General features: G+C 39.1%; 1 protein-coding gene across 2 annotated transcripts; it reads left to right on the top strand.

Moving 5' to 3' along the window:
* Nucleotides 1-48: 48 nt before the first annotated feature.
* On the top strand, nucleotides 49-21,499 carry LOC103153811 (DNA-binding protein RFX7-like). 2 transcript variants are annotated; one of them, XM_016662201.1, is made up of 10 exons: nucleotides 49-271; nucleotides 7,278-7,311; nucleotides 9,647-9,732; nucleotides 10,569-10,691; nucleotides 12,482-12,598; nucleotides 14,138-14,222; nucleotides 14,318-14,534; nucleotides 15,528-15,808; nucleotides 16,463-21,311; nucleotides 21,382-21,499. In XM_016662201.1, exons 1-9 carry the CDS (start codon nucleotides 75-77, stop codon nucleotides 19,418-19,420), a joined length of 4,098 nt encoding a protein of 1,365 aa, XP_016517687.1. In that variant the 5' UTR covers nucleotides 49-74; the 3' UTR covers nucleotides 19,421-21,311; nucleotides 21,382-21,499. The 2 variants fall into 2 exon arrangements, with proteins under 2 accessions (XP_016517687.1, XP_016517686.1); XM_016662200.1 differs by having other exon boundaries at nucleotides 15,522-15,808.
* Nucleotides 21,500-22,949: the final 1,450 nt, after the last annotated feature.

Genomic DNA, 22,949 nt, shown 5'->3' with positions numbered 1-22,949 from the left:
GGTGGCCACAACAACAACAACAACAACAACAACAACAGGGCGCGCTGCTGTCCCGCTGCAACGTGTCCTGGCCCATGTCCGCTAACCCGACTCCGCCTGTCTCCGTCCAGTCCCGTCCATTCCAGGCCAGTCCCGCTCAGAGGCGCACCCCGATGGCCGATGAGGATCCCCAGCAGCCGGACACCGGAGCGGGGAGTCTACCTGGCCTGCTCCCCGGGCTGCAGGGTGCTGAGGCCAGCGCTCTGCAGCTCAGGATCAAGAACTCCATCTGGTGAGGTTTTACACCTAACTGTTTGGGCATGCACCATGCTGGACAAGACATCTCATGACTACCCGTAGGTTTTGTTTTAGAGCAACACACGAGATGAGTATAAACTTATCTCTTAATTTTAAGTATAAACTGCAGTAGTCTCTGTGGAAATGGAAATGCAAGTACTTCTGGTGCTCAAGTGAAGATAAAAAGTAGTCATGAAATAGAGAAACAAATAAGTACTCAAGTAAGAGGAGGCTATACAAATGTTTGGTGGAATCTGATTACGTCTGCAACTAATGGTTATTTTAATAATCGACCATTCTATCGATTAATTGAAAAAAAATGCGCACATTCTAGAAACTATTCATTTAACTACTTAAGCCGTTTTTATACAGCATTATAAATACATTAAAAGATGCAAACACATAAATTAAGTTCTTTTTTTAAATAAGGAGGTAAACATTTCATTGCCTAAATGTAATAACCTAAGAACATTTTTCTTTTTTTAAAGAGTTTGAACCAGGTGAGGGTAAAACTAGACCACTACAGACAAAACGTTTCATCATCTTTCATTCAAAATGTTTATATATCTTTTGCATACTTGTGGCTTTGAGTAAGTTGTTCTTTCAGCAAAAAGCCCATTAACGATTAATCAATTACTAAATTAGTGGTTGATTATTTCAATAATTTATTCATCATTCATTAATCCGATTAATTGCTTCAGCCTGATAGCTGATCATAATATCTGATAATATTATTTAGCCACTATGAGATCAGAAAAAAAATATTAAAGTAAATGCAAATTGTAGCTTTTCAAAGATCAGTGTATGTATTGTACATTGACCTCCATATTGGACAGCAGATTAAGTTGATAGAAAATAACGTTAGAACAATTAAAGGTAAGGTAATTTTATTTGTATAGCACATTTTCAGCAACAAGACAAAGTGCTTTACATGACTTAGAGGAAATACAAACAAAATAAAAGAAAAGCAAGAGAAATCAATTACTCCACAATTTATAAAGTAATGGGAGTTTCTCTGAATAAACTAATAGAAAAGAAAAATAGTTTCTCTGAATTCTAAGTTTGTTCTAATTCCTGCTGTGGGTTGAGTGAAGTATATAATATACTTTATATAAAGTATATAAACCTGTTCTGGGTTGCCAGATAAACATAAGTAGTCCATAATTAAAGTCATTTCCCTCACATGAGTTTGTGTTTGTCAATGTAGTTCATCACTGTTGAAATTATAGATAACACTTTAGGAGAAACTTTGTGTCCCAGATATTAAATTTAAGCTCATTTGAACTTTTTATTAGCATAACCTAGTTAATTCTGCAAACAAAGCTAGATCCACCAATCACAGTCTTCTATTATTTTTTACTAATTTTATCTTATTTATTTTAAAAGAATATAGGACTAAGTTAGAAAACGTGTTTTGGATTGAATTTGTTGTTTTGAATCAAACAGAAACTGAGAGATCATCCCCATGTATTCATCAAAGCATGTGTTTTTAACTTGTATTTTATTTCTATTAAACACGACATGCTGTTGACTTGTGTGTTTCAAAAGACCAAAAATGTTGGGAGTTCTTAGTTTTGATGTATTTATTGAATAGGAGGGAAAAATGCAGATTTCTTAGCATTTGATCGGCCTATCGTCAATCAGAGCTGGTAAAAATGTCTTTATTCTGATCTCTGGTTAACAAAAGCATCTCTAAAGTCCTGATGTATTTGTTCTTCCATTAATCCCTTAATGTTCAAGCAGAATTAATGAAGTTATGTGTTCATCGTTAACGTTCCTCCTCGCTAGCCTTCAAATGTTTAATCATGTTTCAAATGTAAGAGTCCTTATATCAGCATGTTGTCTGTTAACATTAATGTTTTTAAATCTACACTTAGAGTTTTGTGCAAGTAAAAGGTCACGACCCTCCCTTCTGCAGCAAGCTCTTCATGTTTATTAATCAAGTTTGAGCTGCTGTGTTGGAATGAAAGAGTTATGAGTATTCAATTATTATTTAGCTTTGATTTCCAAGAAATAATTGAACTAATCATATTTTGGCCTTTTGATACAGTAAACATCGATCCATATGGTATTAAATTCACTCCATTATTGTTACTTATCACATTTGTAAGAGCATGCGTACGTGCGTGCAATGCCAATCAATTTCTTCCAGAGTGTGGGATAAGTTTCATTCACAATCCTCTCTAGTCTTTAGTTATCCTGCTTGATTTCGACCAAACGTTTTTCCTTCCACTCAACTTTCTGTTGTGATCTGTGTTTTTCTGTATAGTTATTTTGGGATTTTCTGTGTTTTGTCCTGTTTCCTTGAGTCTCTGTGTTGTCCTGTCAGCCCTTGATTGTTCCCAGGTGTGTCTCGTTCCCTTGATTACCCCCTGTGTATTTAAGTCCACCTGTTGTCTCTGTCTCTTGTCGGGTCCTCGTCTACTGTCGTCTAATGTCACATGTTGATGCTCTCCAGTAGAACTGTAAAGTCCTGGTTAGCTTAGCTCTCTTTTCAGTCTTTTTTGTCAGTTGCTACCGGTATTTAGCTCTGTGCTATACTCTCTGCTGTGCCCCCTGTGTTGGACTGTTTGAGTTTTCATCATTAAATTCATCATCTGGGTCCCTGTGTTCATCCTCACCATCGCCATAAACCACAACTCATGACACTTTCCATGTTTACAGCCAGGTTCTTTACCGGTGACTTGCCCTGTGAATGACTGTCACCAGGAAATCTGGCAACTCAGTAGATTTCTCCATAACTAAGTAGGCCATAACATAACATCCATTTTCAAAAACTGTTTTTATTCTTCTTAATATTAACATTTTCTGAAAAGCTGAATTTTGGGTTTTCACTCATTGTTAGTCATAATTATCAAAAGTAACATAAAATGCTTGAAACAGAAATGTGCGAATAATGAATCTGTAAATGATCATCATTGTTTCAAACTCAAACTTGATATCCTAATTTACCGAGATGCTCCTGAATATCACCTCGATTTCACTACTTTTAATGAAGGTTTATAGTTAGAAAACTGCATAGTTGCATTAAAAATAGATATTTTTAACAAGACAGAGGCCCAGTTTCAAGGCGTTAAATTACAAAGTCAAAATTTATGATTAAAATATTTGTTATACAGCTCAGGAATAAAATAAGAGACCACTTAAAATGATCAGTTTCTATGATTTTTAGTGTTTATAGGTTTATGTTTGAGTAAAATGAACATTGTTCTTTTATTCTATGAACTACTGACATGTTCATGAAATTCCAAGCAAAAATTTAGAATTTATTTGCAGAAAATAACAAAAAGAAGCAGTACTTTCAGCCCTCAAATAATGCAAAGAAAACAAGTTCAAATTAATTTAGAAACAATAATACTAATGTTTTAACTCAGGAAAAGTTCAGAAATCAATAACCAGGAGGTTTTCAATGGGGTTCAGTGCAGTGGGCTCTTAGTTTTTTCCAGAGCTGTATATTACTGACATTTTTATAACAAAATGAAGATAAAGTAGTTGATTGTACTATAAAATAGCACTAAATGCCTAGAAAACACATACTGCCCCTTTAAGATGCACAGCTGTTGAATTCAGCTGGTTTCTCTAATACTGTTGGCTCTGTTTTAAAAACATTATTCCAATAAAACCAATTAAGCTTGACTCAACTGCTTGTTTTCTGCTTGTGCTAAATTACTGAGCTGCGTTAAACCCTAAAACAGAGAAATGCATTTGTTTTGCATCATGTAAGCTATGATGCATACAGTGTTGGTTTTTACTCAGGCCTCTGCTCTGACCTTTTATTTCTGAATGAAACCAAGGAGCCATGAAATGCCGAAAGGCTGAGTGACCAGAACCAATTCAGAGTTCAACCGTCTGCAGAAACGTCACTTATGTGGTGTCGATGTCGTAGACGTTTTCTGCTCTCAAAAGGCTGAAGCTCACAGAGGTCAGAGTTCATTTTCTGTTGTAGCTGCATGGCTGCTGTTTTTCTCATTCATTCCTCACAGAATGAACTGCAGCTGTTGCATCAGTTCTTTATTTCTGCAGCTGAACCGTTGCTAAACATTGCATCAGGTGTCATTCAGCCTACCTGCCAGCTCTACCTCACAAAGAGCTTAATGACGGGCTTTCAGCAGCAGGAAATCCTCGGCCCCCTGGTAACAGCGAATTAAAGAGAGCCGCTCATGTCACGGCTTAGAACCTCTCCTGATTCTGACCCGCCCAGCACCGCTGAGTGAGAGACGCTACCCATCGCCCCCTTCAGAGTCAACAACTGTCTGACTCACCTGAACATGAGAGATGCATCTCATTTAAAAACAAATAAAGGATTTAAAAATACTTTTTATGATTCTGCATTTTGACTTGACCTGTTGTATTTATTATTATACATTCTATGAAGGTATAATGAAGTATTTTAAATCAGAGAGCTTTCTTATTACAAAGATAATATAACAAATGAAGAAAATGTTATATATATATATATATATTAATTCAGTAGAGAGCTTTTTCATTGCAAATGAAGAAAATGTTTTATATATATATATATTTTTATATATATATATATATATATATATATATATATATATATATATATATATATATATATATATATATATATATATATATATAATTTTATTTATATATAACAGAATTTTTTTCTCTTTATCATAATTAACAAAGAAAATAATTGATAATTATAAATTCTAGATATTATATATATATATATATATATATATATATATTTCTTTTTTTTTAATATATTTTCTTATTTTTAAAAGTAAACATTACTTTTTTGTGTTAAAGATGTATTTATATGGATGGTTTATTTATGCTTAGTTGCTTATATTATTGCAAATTAATTTAATAGATAAACAGACAAGATTCTTTTCCTCAAATCTTTATCTCCATTTTAAACTGTAAATTCAATAAGTAAATAAATAAATTAAATTAAATATTTGTGGAGTCTACCATAGGCTTACTGTCAGTAGCAAACAAGAGGTAAACATTTATCTCTGATAATTAGGTTTATAGTTTTTTAAAAGTTAAATGTACAATTAGTGCTGTTAAGAAGCGTTTTCTCTGTTGCAGATTTCTTTTGTTTTTGCCTTTTTGTTAGATCATGAAAAAGTATTTTCGTATTTGTCAAAGCTGACTTGAGTAAATACAAGATGCAGTTTTCAATGAATGATTATTTTAAACATTTTCCAACCTTATCTGATAAATATTATTCCAAACTAAACATGTGACAGTCGGTGTTTTCTAGTTCACTGTGAAGGATTCTGGCTCTAAATTGTTTAGTTTGGCCACTCTATGGGTTTTTAGAGCATGATCAGCCCGCTTAAAGCCACAATATTTAACTTTTACAACAAAATGTTTTTTCCATATTTGTTAAAATTTTAACAACATAATATGAGGCAGATAACCTGAAAAAATATCAAGTTTCTCTACTTCCTCCCAGTGATAACATTGCGATGTACAAAAATGCTCCCAGTCAAAAACAACCAATCAGAGCCAGGAGGAGGGTCTTAGCGCTGACAATCATCCTCGGATAGACGCTGCTTAATGTGGTAATGGTGGGAAACTGTTTATCTGCCATCATCGGTGGCCATGCTAACTAGCCTTAGCCTTCCTGTAGCGTAGCAGAGAGAAAACCCTCTTCCTGACTGTTTCTGACTGAGTGGTGTATTTCTGCAGATTGTACTGGGAGCACTGGGAGAAGGCAGAGGAGATCCACTTTTCACAGTTTATTTGTCTCACATTATACTGTCACAACATGATGATAATTTTAACAAGTATGTAATGAACATGTTTTTATAAAAGCTGCATAATAAAATCTGCTTTATGGGGTTTTTTATGGGTGGTTTGAAGCATCACCCGTTCAGCTTGAGGTCACAACCTGACCGACATTCTCCTTCAGGGGTTTTGGTAGAGAGCAGAATGACTTTATTTTTATCAGTTATGACAATTAGTTCAGGTCTGAACTACAAACAGCCTCAGACCATCAGACATTTTTATTCTGAAAATGCTGCAATGAGGTAAGATAAGGTAATTATATGTAACACATTTTCAGCAACAAGGCCGTTCAAAGTGCCTTACATGAATTAGAAAGAAATACAAAAAAACAAAATGAAGACAAAAAGGTAAGGGCAACAACAAGAAAGAAAGCAAAAGTACTACACAATTTAAACTAGGTCTAAAATTAGTTCTTGATTAGTAATAAATACTAATTTATAAACTAGTAGGACTTTCTCTGTCTCCATGTTTGATTCTTGTTCTGGGTTGTTATTGATAAGTATAAACTAAATATTGGTTTTTATAAGAATGAGAATAAATAGTGAATGATTTATAAACAAATAGGGGTTTCTCTGGATCTTAAGTTAGTTTTGGATTCGTGAAATATAAAACTAAATGTTGGTTCAGAGTAATAAGTGCATGTTATTCCAGAACCGGACACATACTTTCTACTATTGTCCACAGGATATTTTCCTTTAAAGCTTTAGATTATCAAGATGTTTCATGGTAAATGTTTGTTTTTTATCTGACCTTGTAGCTCTCACTTTGATGTAATTTATGCCCATTTACTGTCAGACTATTCCTCCTCTGTTCTTTAATTAGATTGAAGCACCGTGTTTTGTTTTTGAGATCTTGTAGCATGCTCCATGTAATCAGTGTAGGCTTGATTAGTGAAGCTGAGCTCAGATTGAATTAATTTAATCATAATTATTTAATGATTTAGTACTAGTAAAAACTAGTTTTACTGTTGTACGGCTGAAGCTACGTTTAATTAGACAGCATGTGATTTTCTCAGCAACGGTGAGTGAATTTCCTGATTGATGGAGCGTCTCCCGTCTTAGAAACGCGTTTGTTTCGACGAGTGGCTCCTGTAGTGGACGACCTGAGAGATGCTGCAGGGAGGGTCGTCACATACCAAACATTCCTCTGCTTTATAAATAAATACTGTTTAGGAACAAGCGCTCATGCTACACCAGCTTCACGCTAATTTATATTTTGTGTCTGTTTTACAGCAAAACTGTCCAGTCAAAAGTGGAAAACATCCTGGTGAGTCCATGAAGTTCAACTAAAATCTTTTGGTTAATCTGATGTTTGTGGAACTAAAGATAATCATGATGTTCAACTTTTCTTTTTTACTTTTCCAATGATGAGGCGATCGTTTTCATTTGTTGGGAGTTTTCTGTTTGATCCTGAGCTGTCCCTGTTGGTCTCTCAGAAAGACTTTTATCTATTCCTCACAGAGGTTTCAACTAAATAAATATTATTTCAGTCATTTATGTTTCACATTGTAGCTTCTTACAGGTTCTTTTATTATGAAAATCCAGGACAGTACCTCCTGCTGGAAAGGAATTTATAAACATGAGTTACTACATCCAACCAACCAACCATCCATCCAACCGTCCATCCATCCAACTGTCCATCCAACCATCCATCCATCCATCCAACCGCCCATCCATCCATCCAACCGCCCATCCATCCATCCATCCATCCAACCAACTGTCCATCCATCCATCTGTCCATCCATCCAACCATCCAACCACCTACCCACCCATCCATCAATCATCCATCCAACCATCCAACCACCCATCCATCCATCCATCCATCCATCCAACCACCTACCCACCCATCCATCAATCATCCATCCATCCATCCATCCATCCATCCAACCACCTACCCACCCATCCATCAATCATCCATCCATCCAACCATCCATCCATCCAACCACCCACCCATCTATCCATCATCCACCCATCCATCCATCAGTTAATTTTTCCATCATACTGAACCAACAGCATCCATTAATTTATTTTACAAAAAACCTAGAAAAATTGTTGAATTTTTAAAACAAAAGTAAAAGGTAACTCATTTGATAAATGGCCGTCAGTCAAATTCTGATAAACCAATAAGAAAACGATCAGCATTAATATTGATTAGAACTGAGACTTCACTCTAATTAACAGGTCACGTAACGTCACTTTAGCTACACAAGTACAAACTCTGACACCTCTAAATTTACACCTGATGTGCGACCTTAATTATTTTTGTTTCATTGTGTGGAAGCTGCAGACAACCTTTGACCTTAACCCCGGGGGTGAACTCAGAGGATCAGTGGAGCTGTGCTGGGAGATGTGTTAACAGCAGAAGACTTTGGTTCAGTCTGCAGACCGTCCTGCCCCACAGGAGCCGGCCTGTCTGTCCGTCCGTCTGTCCGCAGCGTCTTACTAAACTGAGTGTGTGCGCAGTGTTGTGTTGCACACACAGCAGATACATGAATCCCTCAGAGCTCACTCAGCTGCTGTCACCACTGTCTGCCAAACCCAAGACTCTGAAACATTTAACCTCTTATTAAGATGTAGGCACAATATAACCACATGACAATGCAGCAAGACTTGCAGAGACGGTACCAGATAAACCTCAGACAGATCGCCATCCGTCACAGGTCAACACTCCCTGGAGCACACACATCAGAAACATCTTTAGCTTAGCTAAGGTTTTAATTTGAGTGTCAATTATTAATAATAATAATAATAATAATGCTGAGTCACTTCATAACACCTGTGTGTCAGAAACTAACGGCAGGTCAAGCTGAACACCAGCGTAGTGAAAAATGGTGGCTGTCGTATCCTGCTGCGGCGGCCATCTTTTATCCTCATTTCAGCGAAGTTCGTTAGAGTTGATGGGAAAAAACCTGTTAGAGGCTCTGAAAGAGGAGGTTCACTTTATTAGTACGGCGAATATAAAACCAGAGGTACTAGCGAATTGTTTTTGTGTTAGAATGGCCTAGTCAAAGTTTGGATCCGGAGGGTTCCAAAGTACCATGATACTTTACTTTGTGTTAGTCTGTCATATAAAATACCAGTGAAGTTTTTGGTTATAAGTGAAAATTTTCAATTACTGATTTAACTCCAGGTGAAATTATGAATTTCGGTGTTGTTGTTGAACAGGGGTGTACAAACTTTTTGTCACAGGGGCCAAATCGTCAATCGTCAATACTGAAATAAAACAAAGCAATAAAGCCCTCCAATTTTTTGATGTTGTTGTTGTTGTTATTCATCACAGATGCAAAACATAAACAGGATTTTGAACATTTGCATTTAATTTTGAAATTATTTTGGGCTCAGCTGAACAAATTTATTCTCAGATATAAAAACAGGATTTGGGTCAGTTTCCTTTAAAATGTTTAAAGTGTTGAGGCGAGTTCAATAAATTAAATAAAAGCTGATTTAGATGCAGCAAAGTTTTCTTGTCAGTAAAAGTCCTTGGATGAAAATGTTTCTACTTGTTCTACAAGCTTAGTTGTAAAAATAATACTTTGTGTTGTACTTAAGATTCACCCCGATTAAAAATATCTACTTTTACCCTCTTTTTTTTACGTCTGCAGCAAGATGTGGAGAAGTTCTCAGACATTGAAAAACTCTACCTCTACCTCAAGTTGCCTACTGGTCCCAGCAGCAGCGCAGAGAAAAGGTAAAACTTCACAGGGCGATAAATCGACTGTTTTAACTAATCAAATTTTTGGTTTTTCCAAGATTACATTTTTGGAAAATCAGGATTTTTTCCCCACCATTCGGTGATGTCAGGGCGTGAAGATGGCGGCCATCTTGACAAGCTTGTTTTACAGCTTCTACTTGTCTGAACTTTAAATTCAGAATATTAGAGCCAGGCTACGATTTTCTTTTAAATTGCAAGAGAAAAGTCACAATATGCAAGAAAAATATATGACATTTGGGTCGAAATAACACAAGAATAAAGTCACAATATTTAGGAGAGTAAAGTAATAATTTTATATGTTAAAATTAAAAACTAAAATGAGAAATTTTAAGACTCTTGTGAAGTCATACTTTGGTACAAGTTTTACAGATATTCAATATTTGAACACATTCAGATTGTTATCAGTAGCAGGATTTTTAAACAACTGTTCAAACAATTGTATCTATTTTGAAGAAAGAACCACTTGAAATGAGATAACCTTTTTTCCATATAAAACAACTTGTTTTCTCGTAATTTTGAGACATTTTTCCGATAAAAATGTGACGTTTTTCTGCTAATTTTAGCTTAATGTAGCCTCACTCTAACACTCTCTAATTTCCTTTTAAGAAAATCAGATCTGGTATGAAAAAAAAATCAGAGATTTTACTTTAAGCCATGTCTCCCAGCCCTGACCTCGCCTGGATGATAAACATCTGAGAAATAACAAATATTCATGATCAAACCACAGAATATGTTTGTGATAAACTGTTTGAGGAGGTTTTAGTGTTGCTGAATCAGTTTCTGTGCAGTCAGTGACTCGGCTCTTTTCTCAGTGACCAGAGCGCCCTGTCGTCCAGCCGCACTCAGCAGATGCACGCGTTCGGCTGGATCCGCGACCATCTGGAGGAATACCCGGAGACCTCGCTTCCCAAGCAGGAGGTCTACGATGAGTACAAGTATGGGCAAAACTCTGCTGCAGAAATCCACCTATTTTAGCCACAAATTCAGAGTTTCACTTTTAACATACAGCCACTAAATCAGACATTTTTCAGAAATTGCTTTTGTTTTTAGTTTTTCTTTGTGCGAACACCTTACAGTGTTTGTGCCGCGTCCTGCCCTACATTACTGCAGGCTAAAGTGTCGGTATAAATAGATGCAGCAGGCATGAGAATCACAGAGCAGCATGTGTTGGTAATATTAGAATGGAAAATCTGAGACAGCCATTGAAAAGCTCTGACACTCTTATATAACTTTTTTTTTTTTTTTATCTATTTAACTCCACCAGAACAAAAATACAGCAGCTTCCAGAAACATTGGCGCCTTTGGGACCGGCTACTAAAAAAAGACCAAAAACATGCAGCAGGCTTAGTGTTTGTTTGATGCCTACAAGGTTTGTCTAAGTGAACGGGAACTACAGCTGATAATCAATCAATAATCAACCAGGGCAGAGGTTTTGGTGAACTTTACATGCTCATTTTGGGACCTGAATTGACTCATATGACCTGATGGATCTGTAATGTCAACTGGTGAAGGTTGTTTCTGCACAATCTGGAAAAGTCTGGGATTTGATTCAGCATTGTTGGGCCAGTTGTCAAAACCAAAAATGAGTTTCTAAAAATTATTTGCAATTCCAGACATTAATTCCTGTCCCATCTCTCCAAAAACCACAAATCTTGCGAAGTATTTCTGGTCTAGTTTGTAGTGCAAATATTTTAGTAAGACAAAAGTAACTTACAAGTAACTTTTCATGTAAGAGCTTATTTTATGTCAATAATTCCTTAAAAAATACCAGTTCTAGTGGCAGATTATTTCACTTATAGTATAGACATAATGTCTTCCTTCCGTCCGTCCGTACGTACGGACGGACGTATGTACCAATATTCTTTTTTGTTTCCTTCCCGTCAGACCACCTATCATCCCTCTCTTACTTTAAATGTGTCAAAAAGTTATAGTGAAGTTCTGCTTACGGACCACAAAACTTTAAAGTCTATTAATTATTCATAAAGTGCTGAAATTCAGCGCATTGCAAAAATATTCACACTGTTTTCATACCCGTACCAATGTCTCCACATTTTATCACATTACAACCTTAAACTTAACTGTATTTTATTGGCATTTTTGTGTGATACACCAACACAAATACATTTATTATTTTTTTAATGGAAGGAAAATGACTGACTTTCATTTTATTCAAATAAAATTCTGAAAATTGAGTTCAGTTTCAGGCTGTCTCCCAGTCAGCTGAAGTTTAGAGGCTGTGTGTTTTGTTTTTGTTGCCAATCCTTTCAAAATAACTTCAGTTAAATTTTATGAAGGGCAACAATTTTGGGTTTTGGGTTTGTTCATAACATAAAAAACACACAGAGTTTTAAACTTAAGACAGAGAAAGGTAAGAAGCATGTGTTGCTGTGGAAATTTGATGTAAAAGACTTTTTTTTTAAAAAAGAGTAAAGACTACTAAAAACCTGCATTTGTTATTAGAGCTACACTTAAAAATATTAGTTGATTCTATATCGTGTGTTTAAGCAAATATATTAATTAAGTAAAGTTCAACTTTTTTTTAAACTTTATTTTAGGCTCTGGAGCCTAAAATTGTATTGATGTGACAAAAAGTAAAAGTCAGTGAGATAAAAATGCCTTTGAAAGGTATTTCACAGTAAAAGGCCGAGCCGAGGCGTCATGTGACCGCTCTCTCACGCTTTGCTGTTACTTTACACTGATTTATTTTCTCTCTTGTACGTTTCAGGAGCTTCTGTGACAATCTCAACTATCATCCACTGAGTGCCGCAGACTTTGGAAAGATGATGAAAAACGTCTTCCCGAACATGAAGGCGCGACGGCTCGGCATGAGAGGGAAATCTAAATATCCTTTACCGGAATGGACCGTACTGTACCGGTCTGGCCCATGTCTGTCTGCTCGTGTGTGTGTGTGTGTGTGTGTGTCTGGTCTCAGACCATCTGCTGCAGCAGTTCATAAGCTCTCTAAATATAGATGTGAAATGAAATGAAGCCCCCTTCCACCTCAAAGGCAGCAGCAGAATACAGAGACCCTCGGGGGGCGTCTCTGTGATCTTGACCTTCATGCGTAGCCGAGCCTGTTGAGCTCGTGACGTCAAGCTGCTGTTTGGTTTGTGTTTGTGACCTTCACTAAGGTTAATGTCATTATCTCAGAGGAAGGTGGGGTCAGATATCTCCAATTTTGTCAAGTGGTTAAAAAAGACGTCTTGGTCAGCTGAAGGGAGACTGATTTTTAGATAAAAGCTTCAGAAGAACTGTTTTTTATTAACATTAAGTCGAATTAAAAAGCCAAACCAGACTCTAGTCTTACTGTGTAAGATTTTTTTTCTGCATATTTCACTAACAATGCAGTTTAAAGAGCTTAAAACATAATAAATAAAAATGAAACATTACAATTCAGTGGTAAAATAAAGCAAAGTAATAAAACTAGATGTTCAGTCAGTGTGCCAGTTATTAAACAATGGCAGTTCTAAACAAATTGGTATCTATTTTAAACGAAATCAATGTTTCAGCATTTTTGCAGTTTTCTAGAAGATTGAAGAAAATCTTCTAGAAAACTGTTCAGAGGATCTTCAGCATGTTTGGTCAGCTGGTTTTACTGATGTACACTGGCTGCTGGAAAAGACAAGAGTTTTGTTGTTGACTTATTGTTCAGAAACCACTTCCTGCATTCTTGTTGGTTGTGCAGGAGGCTCTACTTCAGAGATGTAGGGTTGTATAATTGAACATTTGTTTCCAGCCATTTTCACGTGAGCATAATTGTTGAGTTGGTGGTGTGGCCAGCAGCAGCTTATATGGATTTAAAGAGGCTCTACATTGCAAAAATACAAAATCTTACCAAGTAATTTTGGTCTAGTTTCCAGCACAAATATCTTAGCAAACTTGAAATAAGACAAAACTAACTTACAAGTAACTTTTAGCAAGATATAGAGACTTGTTTTAAGTAAATAATTCCTTAATATTGATGAAAATGTACAAGTTCCATGGCAGATTATTTAACTTATAACAAGACATTTTCCCCATGTTTTATGTTAATTAATCTGCCAACAATAGAGCAATATTAAGGAATTCTTTACTTAAAACAAGCCTCTATATTGAGCTGAAAAGTTACTTTTAAGTTAGTTTTGTCTTATTTCAAGTGTAACAAGATGTTTGCACTGGAAACTAGACCAAAATTACTTCGTAATATTTTTGTGTTTTTGCAGTGTAAGCAGCTTGTTATGAAAGAAGCTCATTATAGAATAAAATCTCATTATTTAGGAATGCTTTTGTGTATAAAAAAATACATAAAAAAGAAGTAATGAACATGTGTTGTTTAGCCCATAGACCATTCCTAACCTGTTTAAATACTTCCTAAAATGTTTTGGCCTTAACACGGACTTACATATTGCTACAGTGGACTAAGAAAGAGGCCGTTCGTCCACATGCCGTCTTTACCCACTTTGGACCTCCATAAATCAGCAGATGCAGTAAGCAAACCGGACTTTTTAAAAACATTTTTTAGCGCTGCTGCAGAACCTTTTGTTAATCTGTTCTTGCCTGCATCACTCCATCCGTCGATCAGCTCCAGTGTGACGCCCTGGAGTCGTCATGCCATGTGAGCGGCATCAAGGAGGAGGTGCGGTTTGCAGCCTGTGATCTTGTGTGTGAGTGGGCCCAGAAGGTTCTGAAGCGCCAGTTTGATGCCGTGGAAGACCTGGCCCGCTTTCTGATCGACAGCCATTACATCAGCAACAAGTCTCTGGCAGCTCTCACGCTAATGACCGGCGCAGCAGCAGCAGGTGAGCAAGCTAACGCTGCCGAAAGGTGGGGGAGACATCTAGTGGCAGCTACGCGTTACTGCATTCTCTGTGGAGGACCAAAACTGAAATTTGTATTTGTATTTTTTGTTTTTCCTTAAGCATGTGTTTTCGTCAAGAAATGAAAATATTTTCTTTTGTCTTTTCCTTACAAGTGCGTTTTTGTAAAAAAAAAAAAAAAATTTAAATTGCATATATTTTCTTTTTCGTTTTCCTTAAACATGCATTTTGTCAAGATATGTATATATTTTGTTTTGTCTTTTCCTTATACATGCGTTTGTTCTTTTGTCATTGCCTTGTCTCCTTTTTTAGTGTGCATCGCTATAAATTTGATTCATTTTGTCAAATTAATTTTTGACTTGAAATATTTTTTAGTAAAATGATCAAATGTTTTTTAGAGTGCACTTATTTGAGAGGACATTTATTTGAGAAACGTTTTGGGAAAAACATTACTTTTAGGAGTACTTTTACTACATTGTACTTTTACTATGGAGTATCGGCATTGCAGTCAAGTAAAATTCCTGGATACTCCATCCACTGTGAGTAACTTCAATTAATGAAAAACAAACTGTTTTAACCAAAATAACACCAGACACACACCGGAAGTTTTTGTTAAAGTTTGTTAAGTTTCACAATGAAAGAAATTGATTTGGTGAAATGTTTATTTTGCCAGATTTGGTTATTTATGTAAGTTATTTTCATTGTGGTCTTACTAGATACCAAAATTTCCACATAGTTTTATATTTTGGTCCTTCTGGTTATGTATTTTTTTTACTATAGATTGATGTTTTGATCATTGACTTTTTGCTAAATATTTTTTTTTACTATTACTTGAGTAATTTCTTACTTTTTACTTTTTCTTGAGTAAAAATAAATTGAAGCAGTGCTATAATCTTATTTGTGTACAGTTTTTGGGTACTCTACCAATAACATTGTTATTGCAGTGTGTCTTTAAGTCCCTCTGTTTGTCTCCAGAGGTCAAACCTCAACAGACCGTCTCAGCCTTTGCACCCACAGCCGAGGCTCAGCCTTTCCAGCCTCAAGGCAAAATGTTTTCGTCGCCGTCCGTAGACGCAAAGCAGCAGCTGCAGAGGAAGATCCAGAGGAAGCAGCAGGAGCAGAAGATGCTGTCTCCTGTTCTGGGAGAGGAACAGGCGAAGCGGATGCTGGACAGCGTGACTTGTGGCAGCCCCAGCCCTCCCTCTCCGCAGCCGACCATCGGCATCGTGGTGGCAGCTGTGCCGAGTCCCATCACAGTAAGAAATGAGGATTATGTCTTTTAATTTTTCTCCCTGCTTCGACGGGGGTGAAATTACCGTAGTAACCCAAGAATGGCTGGAAAGCACAACGTCTCCCCTTTCAGAAACCATTGGAGTTTTTAAGATAGCGCAAAGTGTGGCGGAATTACGGTACTGCAACTTTGGCTGGATCCAGGCCGATCCGTTCAGTCTGGAATGGTTCATCTTAGGGCTGAAACGATTCCTCCAATGATACGAGTACCTCGATTATTAAAATTCCTCAAGGAAAATGTACCTGCCTCGAAGCTTCGTTAATTTATGTATCATTATTTAGCGCACCGTGTTCCGCCCGGGTCGTTATTTGTGGTGGGCAGCGCTCTCACTTCCTCCTATGAGTTGTTGCTAAGCGCTAGCAGCATTGAATTGTCCGGCGTTTTAGCAGGTTTGGGGGACAAATAAGCATTGTTACATAGTGTGGCGCGATTATCGGAGTACGAAAGGTTTTCTGCTATCGGAACCGTGTCGTCACCGTGAGAGAGGGAGAGATACTCGATTAATCTTAAAAATATTCAATAGAGTACTCGATTACTAAAATATTTTTTTGCTACAGCCCTGGTTCATCCGATTAATCGCTTCAGCCCTAACTGTGTTTCTAATTGTTTTTATGTTTAGGTGCAGAAGAGCGGGCAGCTGATGTCACCGAGTCCTGTGGCAGCAGTTGAGAGCAAAGTTCTGCCGATCAACTTTCAGATGGTTTCCCAGCCGGTTCAGGTAGTGAAGCAGAGCCCCAAGCCTGCCCAGAATAACCTGGCCAGTCCAGTGGGGGAGCGCCCAGTTCGCCAGCGCTACGCTCAGATCCTGCCCAAGCCCTCTGCCACCTCCGGCATCGCCATGCGCTCGCCCTCCACCATGATCATCGCCAACAGCCCCATTAAGACGGTGATGACCACATGTCAGGTCAGCCCTGTCAGCCTGGTCAAGATGACCGCCATTTCTCTGGCGCCTACCAGCGGGGAGACGACGTCCCTCACAAACACCACGCTGCGGCCGGCGTCTGCAGGCGTCTCTTCTGCAGACGCCGGCTCCAAACAGAACGCACGGAGCGCTTCCGCTGTGGCTGTCCTGGCCCCGATAACTGGGGCAGACACTCAGAGCATGGATGTGGAAATGGAAGTTGAAGCAATACATATGAACAGCCAAATGCAAAATCCCAGTAGCCAGGCTTTGACCCAGGAGGGAGCAGCAAGCAGAGCTGGAGGTGCAGTTCAGAGAGCGGCTAGTGTGCCCATCCCTCACTCCAAAGGCTTCCTGGGTCTGGAGGAAACATCGGCCAACACTAGCAGCGGAAACTCATCTTCGGTCAAAAGTAGCAGTAATACTGCCAATAAAGCCGGCTCTTTACTCTTAACCTCTCCTAATCTGAACACCAGCACTCTTTCTTTAGCAAACACCAGCAGACTATCGTCCTGCGGAGAATCCGCCCAAGCAGAAGACGGGTTCTTATCAACAAAGAGCTTCAGGAAACGCTCGGGCCTCACTTCAGACCTCTCCCCAGTTAAACGGGTTTTTATGCCCCAGCAGCCAGCAGAGGGCGCTGGTTATCTCCAAGGCCACAGTAGCTCAGGTAGACCAGAGAGTGCACCAGCCTCCAGGGAGCTGGAGATGAAAATGAGCAGCGTCTTCTCCTCTCAGGTCCATGTACAAAGTTCTTCCTCTCTCTTCGACTCTGTTGCCAAAACACAAAGCTCAATGCAGAGGAAAAACACTCCCAGAGTTATGGAAACCGGTGACACCTTGATGCAGGAGCAGCGGGGGCACGCGGTGGGTAACATGCACGGCATACCAGCTAACCCCAGCTACCAGAATCATGCAGGCATGACTTCAAACTCAGCTTATCAGTGCAGTTCTGCAAACTCCCTTCAATTTGTGAATCAAGCAGCTTCTAATCAGCTCCCCATGCAGGAGCACATGGATTACTTCTCCTTCGATGATGATGTGACGCAGGACAGCATCGTGGAGGAGCTGGTCCAGATGGAGGAGCAGATGAAACTGAAACGGCTGCAAGAGCTAGGAAGCTGCGGCCCGCTGCAGGGCCACGCCATCCTGACGCCCAACAGTGTTGCATCCGCCAGCCAGAGGATGAGTGGCTTCTACCAGGCCCCCAGCAGCCTCATCCACACCTCCACTCCCACCTCGGAGGTGATGGGTGGAGCCCAGGCCCTGACCAGAGACAGCCCCTTCTCCCGGATCGCCTCCACCACCCCGGTGGACAGCGCCCTGGGCAGCAGCCGCCACACCCCCATCGGGACGCCTCACTCCAACTGCAGCAGCACCGTCCCTCCCAGTCCGGTGGAGTGCAGGAACCCGTTCGCGTTCACGCCCATCAACTCCAGCGTGACGTGTTTCCACGACAGCAGCCCGGTCTCCAGCAGCCCCGTCAAGCCCATGCAGCGGCCCACGGCGACCCACCCCGACAAGGCCAGGCTGGAGTGGATGAGCAGCAGCTACAGCAGCAGTGGCGGCGGCTCAAACAAATCAAACAGCGGGATGGGAATCCTCACCGGCTACAGAGGCCTGACAGACGAGCCGTTTCAGAAACCCCACGCCTTCGCCGTTCCCCATGCACGCCACCATGACGGCCACTGTGGCCGCCTGACCCCCATCTCCCCGGTGCAGCAGCAGGTCGCCAGCATGAGCAGGCAGGAGGGCTTCGCCGTGCCGGCACCTCTGGATAACAAAACCACCTGCACAACGTTTCGCTGTCGCAGCGTGAGCCCAGCCGTCCATCAGAGGAACCTCAGCACTCTTCCCAACGTCCCGCGCTCGGTGGTGTCCCCCTTCAACTCTCCCGTGACGCCCGAGGTGCTGAGCATCTTCGCCAACAGCGAGGCAAACCTCGGGGTCAGCAGCTTGGCTCAGAGGAGCCGCTCCGTGCCACTGAACATCATGATGCAAACCGAAGTGCAGCAGTGCAGCAGCATCAGTAGCATCCTTCTGAGCAAGCTGGAAGGGGACCACGATGACGCGCTGCGCGGTTTGGGCGTGCATGGCGTTCCCTCCGCCTACACTGCTCGGATGAACCTGACCCAGATGCTGGAGTCCAACTCCAGCCGCCTCTGCGGTGATGACACCCTGAGCCTCATGGCGTCTGAGTCCGGCGGCAGCTCACAGCAGCCAGGCTACCTCATGGAAAACACTGTTAACAAACAAACGAGTCTCTTAGCGGGCAACAGCCAAACTCAGCCAGCCTCTGCAGAGCAGCAGCAGGCTCAGTCTGCAATGCTAGCTTTGAGCTCACAGCAGCAGCAGCATCTGGACTTCAGGAACACGCAGCAGCAGCATCTCCTGACAGGGCCGCTCATGGAGCAGGTGTCGGAGCTCGCCGCCGGCGGAGCAGACTTCCCCTGTGAGATCAGGATGGCATCAGAGCTCTCTGGCAGCATCAACGACCTGAACTCACTGGACACAAACCTGCTGTTTGACCCCAACCAGCAGCAGAGCCGGTTCCACAGCGCCGCAGCCGAGGAGCTGAACGACCAGCTGTTCCAGCAAATCAGCGACGCGCCACACTCAGGCGGACTGGACTGGCTGGAGAGCAAAGATCACCCCACTGTTGGGCTGATGGGCTGAGAAATTAGACTTTTTCCATTTAAAACTGATGTAGCTGTGTGTTTTTTAATGTATCTATCAGGTATTTACACCGTAACTCTAATGTACTAACAAAGGACACACTGGAGGTTTGTCCGGTTCAAGTGCCAGGCTGAACTGATATAATGCTGCAACACTAAAACGTCCCTTTAATTATACAATAAAAAAAAACACCTCCTGTTTTATCAAAAGCAACTCCAGCAAGCAGACAGAGGAAAAAGATAAACACCAGCCTAAACTCACTGTTATATATGTCTCTAAATATATAGGTACATCATGGTATTTAACATTTAACAAACTACATCAATGTTTAAAAAAACATAATATAAATGAAACTATAATCTATTCTTAACTATTAATATATATTACCACAGATCCGTGTGTCTTTGACTTTAATGTAGGAATAAAACTCAACAGTTTACTTAGATATTAATAAAAACTAACCTGTGTGAAAGTGTTCACCTGTGCTGCATCAACATCTAATAATCTCAAGTTTCAAGACACACAAATTAAAATTTTTACATAAACACACAAAAATTAATTTCTTCTGACATATTTTCTCATTATCTGCTTGATAACAAATTAAACTTACTTAAAGGAACAAAGTATTCAGATTGTAAAGGGTCAGGAACGCAGTTTAATACATTTTTGTTTTAGCTAAAGTATAAAGTGTATAAATGTGTTTGGTTCTATTTACCACAAAGTTTAGATGAATACATAAACCTGGTTAAGAATGCAAAATAACTGACATTTTTCTATTTTTAGACTAAAAAGATAAAAAGGATCCATCTAAACCAGCTGTCTGTGCTTCCAGGTACATACTAGTTTACACAAACATGACATTTTGATCCAAACTCATCCATGTAACTCTAATCTTATATACAAATATATTTATTATAATGTTTTATCTATCTAATCATATACAAATATAACCAGCCACATTTATTTTCAACCCTGGTGAAGAAATGAATAAATCACACAGAAATATTATAAAAAAATCCAGCACTTACTTTGAGTAGAAATTTAAAAATCCAGTGTTTAGAAATAATTACACCTACAAAATCACCACTGGTGCAAATGTTGAAATGAATGTAGCTGAAGCTTTTTTTATTTATTCTTTATTTATGTCTACTATTAATTTATTTATATCTGTCCCAGAGGTTTGTTTCCTTTAGCCGCTGGTGCATAATGATGCATATTTATTACCTGTATGTCCTTCTTTAAAAAAGCGATTCAAACAGGATGGGAGACCAATAACTCTGCCACTGTTGATCCAGTTAAATGCAGTTATTCCCTAACTTTGACTATTTACGAGACCATGCTACTGCAATAAAAGAATAAATTATTGAGTTTTTCTTTACAAAATGTGTGTAAAAGTTTATCTTTACAGAACCTTAAAAGGAAGGGAAAAATATTCCTAAAGATTTTCAAGCTTTAAAAACATTTTCAATGTTTGTTTTATGCTTTTATTTAATAGAAACATTGTCGATCTGGGCAGATTTAGTGGTGATGGTTCCCTTAAAACTACACGATTTATGCAATTTCAATCAAAAAGATGTTTTGAGATATTTAATTTTCTCAAAAATAGCTTTAAATAAAATATGTCTCACCAGCAGGGTCCTTTTCAGCCACTAAATAAGAGAAAATGTTTATAATAAAATCACTTTACTAACAAAACCCATTGAATGGGTGACTCTTGCACTGTTTTTATTAATAATGAACATGAAAAGCAATTGTAATCTCTTTTGTTTTTTTTGTTTTTTTTTTTTTTTTCAAGTTTCCCGCTTCTCTCTTGTGGCTTTATGAATATTTATCTTAAACCACTGCATGCTAGAAACGAATTACCTGGATTTTATTTCGTAAATCGAGCCAGGTGCTGTAAAATCCCTGCTGTGTTTAAACTGGCAGGTGCTGTAAAATCCCTGCTGTGTTTAAACTGGCAGGTGCTGTAAAATCCCTGCTGTGCTTAAACTGGGAGGACAATTAAAGGGAGGGTCAGACTGAGACATGGTGAAGAAAGCTTCACCTTTACGTCAACAGAAACTCTCACAGAGGAATAAAGACAGAATACGGTTTAATCCTCATTAATATGTAACGTCAGACTCGATGCTTGTCGTAACGAAAGTGGTGCTTTTATTTTATTGGCTGGGCTGTGTAATAAACCTGTGGCTACAGCGCTGACAATCTGTTGTGCTTTACCATAAAAAAAGAATAATCACTGTGTTCAGGCTGCCATGTGGAGCTCCTCTTCCTACCCAGTGCAGCCTCACGCTAAACTAAAGACGCACCTGAGGGTCTCTGGTTCCTGAGCCTTATGTCCATGCCAAAGATGTCTCCTCCAGAAACTTGCACTGTGCAGTGAGTGTAATGTTAAATAGTGCTGTGTGCTAGCAGTTAAAAGCCATGTGACTGCACTTTGAAGGTACGACGAGAAGCAGAAACATTGTGACGTTTACAGCACTGGAAAGACGTTTGTCTCTAAAATTTAGTAATCTCTCTGTTTACTGTCTTTGATGCTTTTGTTTAAGCAGCAGGAACATGTTTTATATAGGAAAACTGATCCTAGAGGCGACGTATTGATCTACTGTTTGTAATTTTTATTGGTGTTTTTCTGATCTGACGCTGTACTGCTGTGTTTTTGTACAGACTGGAAGTGTGGTCAGTTCTGGCTGCTTTACTGCTATTTATTTACGCCGGGTTGTTTGTACAGAAGAACTAAGACGTGTAATGTTGCATAATCACAGTAACTCAACTGGTGTTTGATATTATCAACATATACTACCACAATAAGGTACATCTCTTCTTGTTTTATTGAATTTTCTTTTAGAGGCATCCTGGCTCCTTAGGCTCAGGATGGAGCTCCAAAAACGTTTGCACTTGTTTCTGTGGAAGTGGCACTATGTGTAATGGTTATCTGCTCAAAGAATAATGTCTGGATACATTAAAAGTTCAGTCAGCTGAACCTTGCTGATTATATTTGACTGCTAAAAAGCAGACTTTATATTTGTTGTGTGCATTTTTCCGCCCCAGGTTTCCATTGTTTTACTGTGTGTTCGTTAGCACTAATGTTTCACTAAGACTTTACCCTTCCTCTTGTAAGTGGTGCCGAGATGTAGAGCTTCTCTCCACTGTAATCATTTTTGCTGTGACGTATTTTTTGTTTATTGTATTTTAGACATTGCTTTTATGAGAGGAAGTGCTTGTTGATGCATTTTTTTAAAACACTTTTTAAAAGTAATAAACATTTTTAAGTACAAGAGTCTGCCGGGTTTTTATATCCGCATGAAGGAAGATGAAGCAGAAGGTTTACCTCAGCAAGATCCGGTATGAGAAATTACAAATGTTTTAGGCACATGAAAACAGTACGGAACAGGATTAGGGCCACTTGAAAGAAAGAAGAAGAATTACTTTTTTCTCAGAATTCTGAGATCAAAGTCAGAATTCTGAGAAAAAGAATTTTGAGAAAAAGAATTCTGAGAAAAAGAATTCTGAAAAAAAGTCAGAAAGTCAA

Source organism: Poecilia formosa, unplaced genomic scaffold, assembly GCF_000485575.1.
Source record: "Poecilia formosa unplaced genomic scaffold, Poecilia_formosa-5.1.2 Scaffold363, whole genome shotgun sequence".
NCBI lineage: Eukaryota > Metazoa > Chordata > Actinopteri > Cyprinodontiformes > Poeciliidae > Poecilia > Poecilia formosa.
Note: the sequence above shows the minus strand (reverse complement) of the source record. Positions and strands in the feature narration are given on the sequence as shown.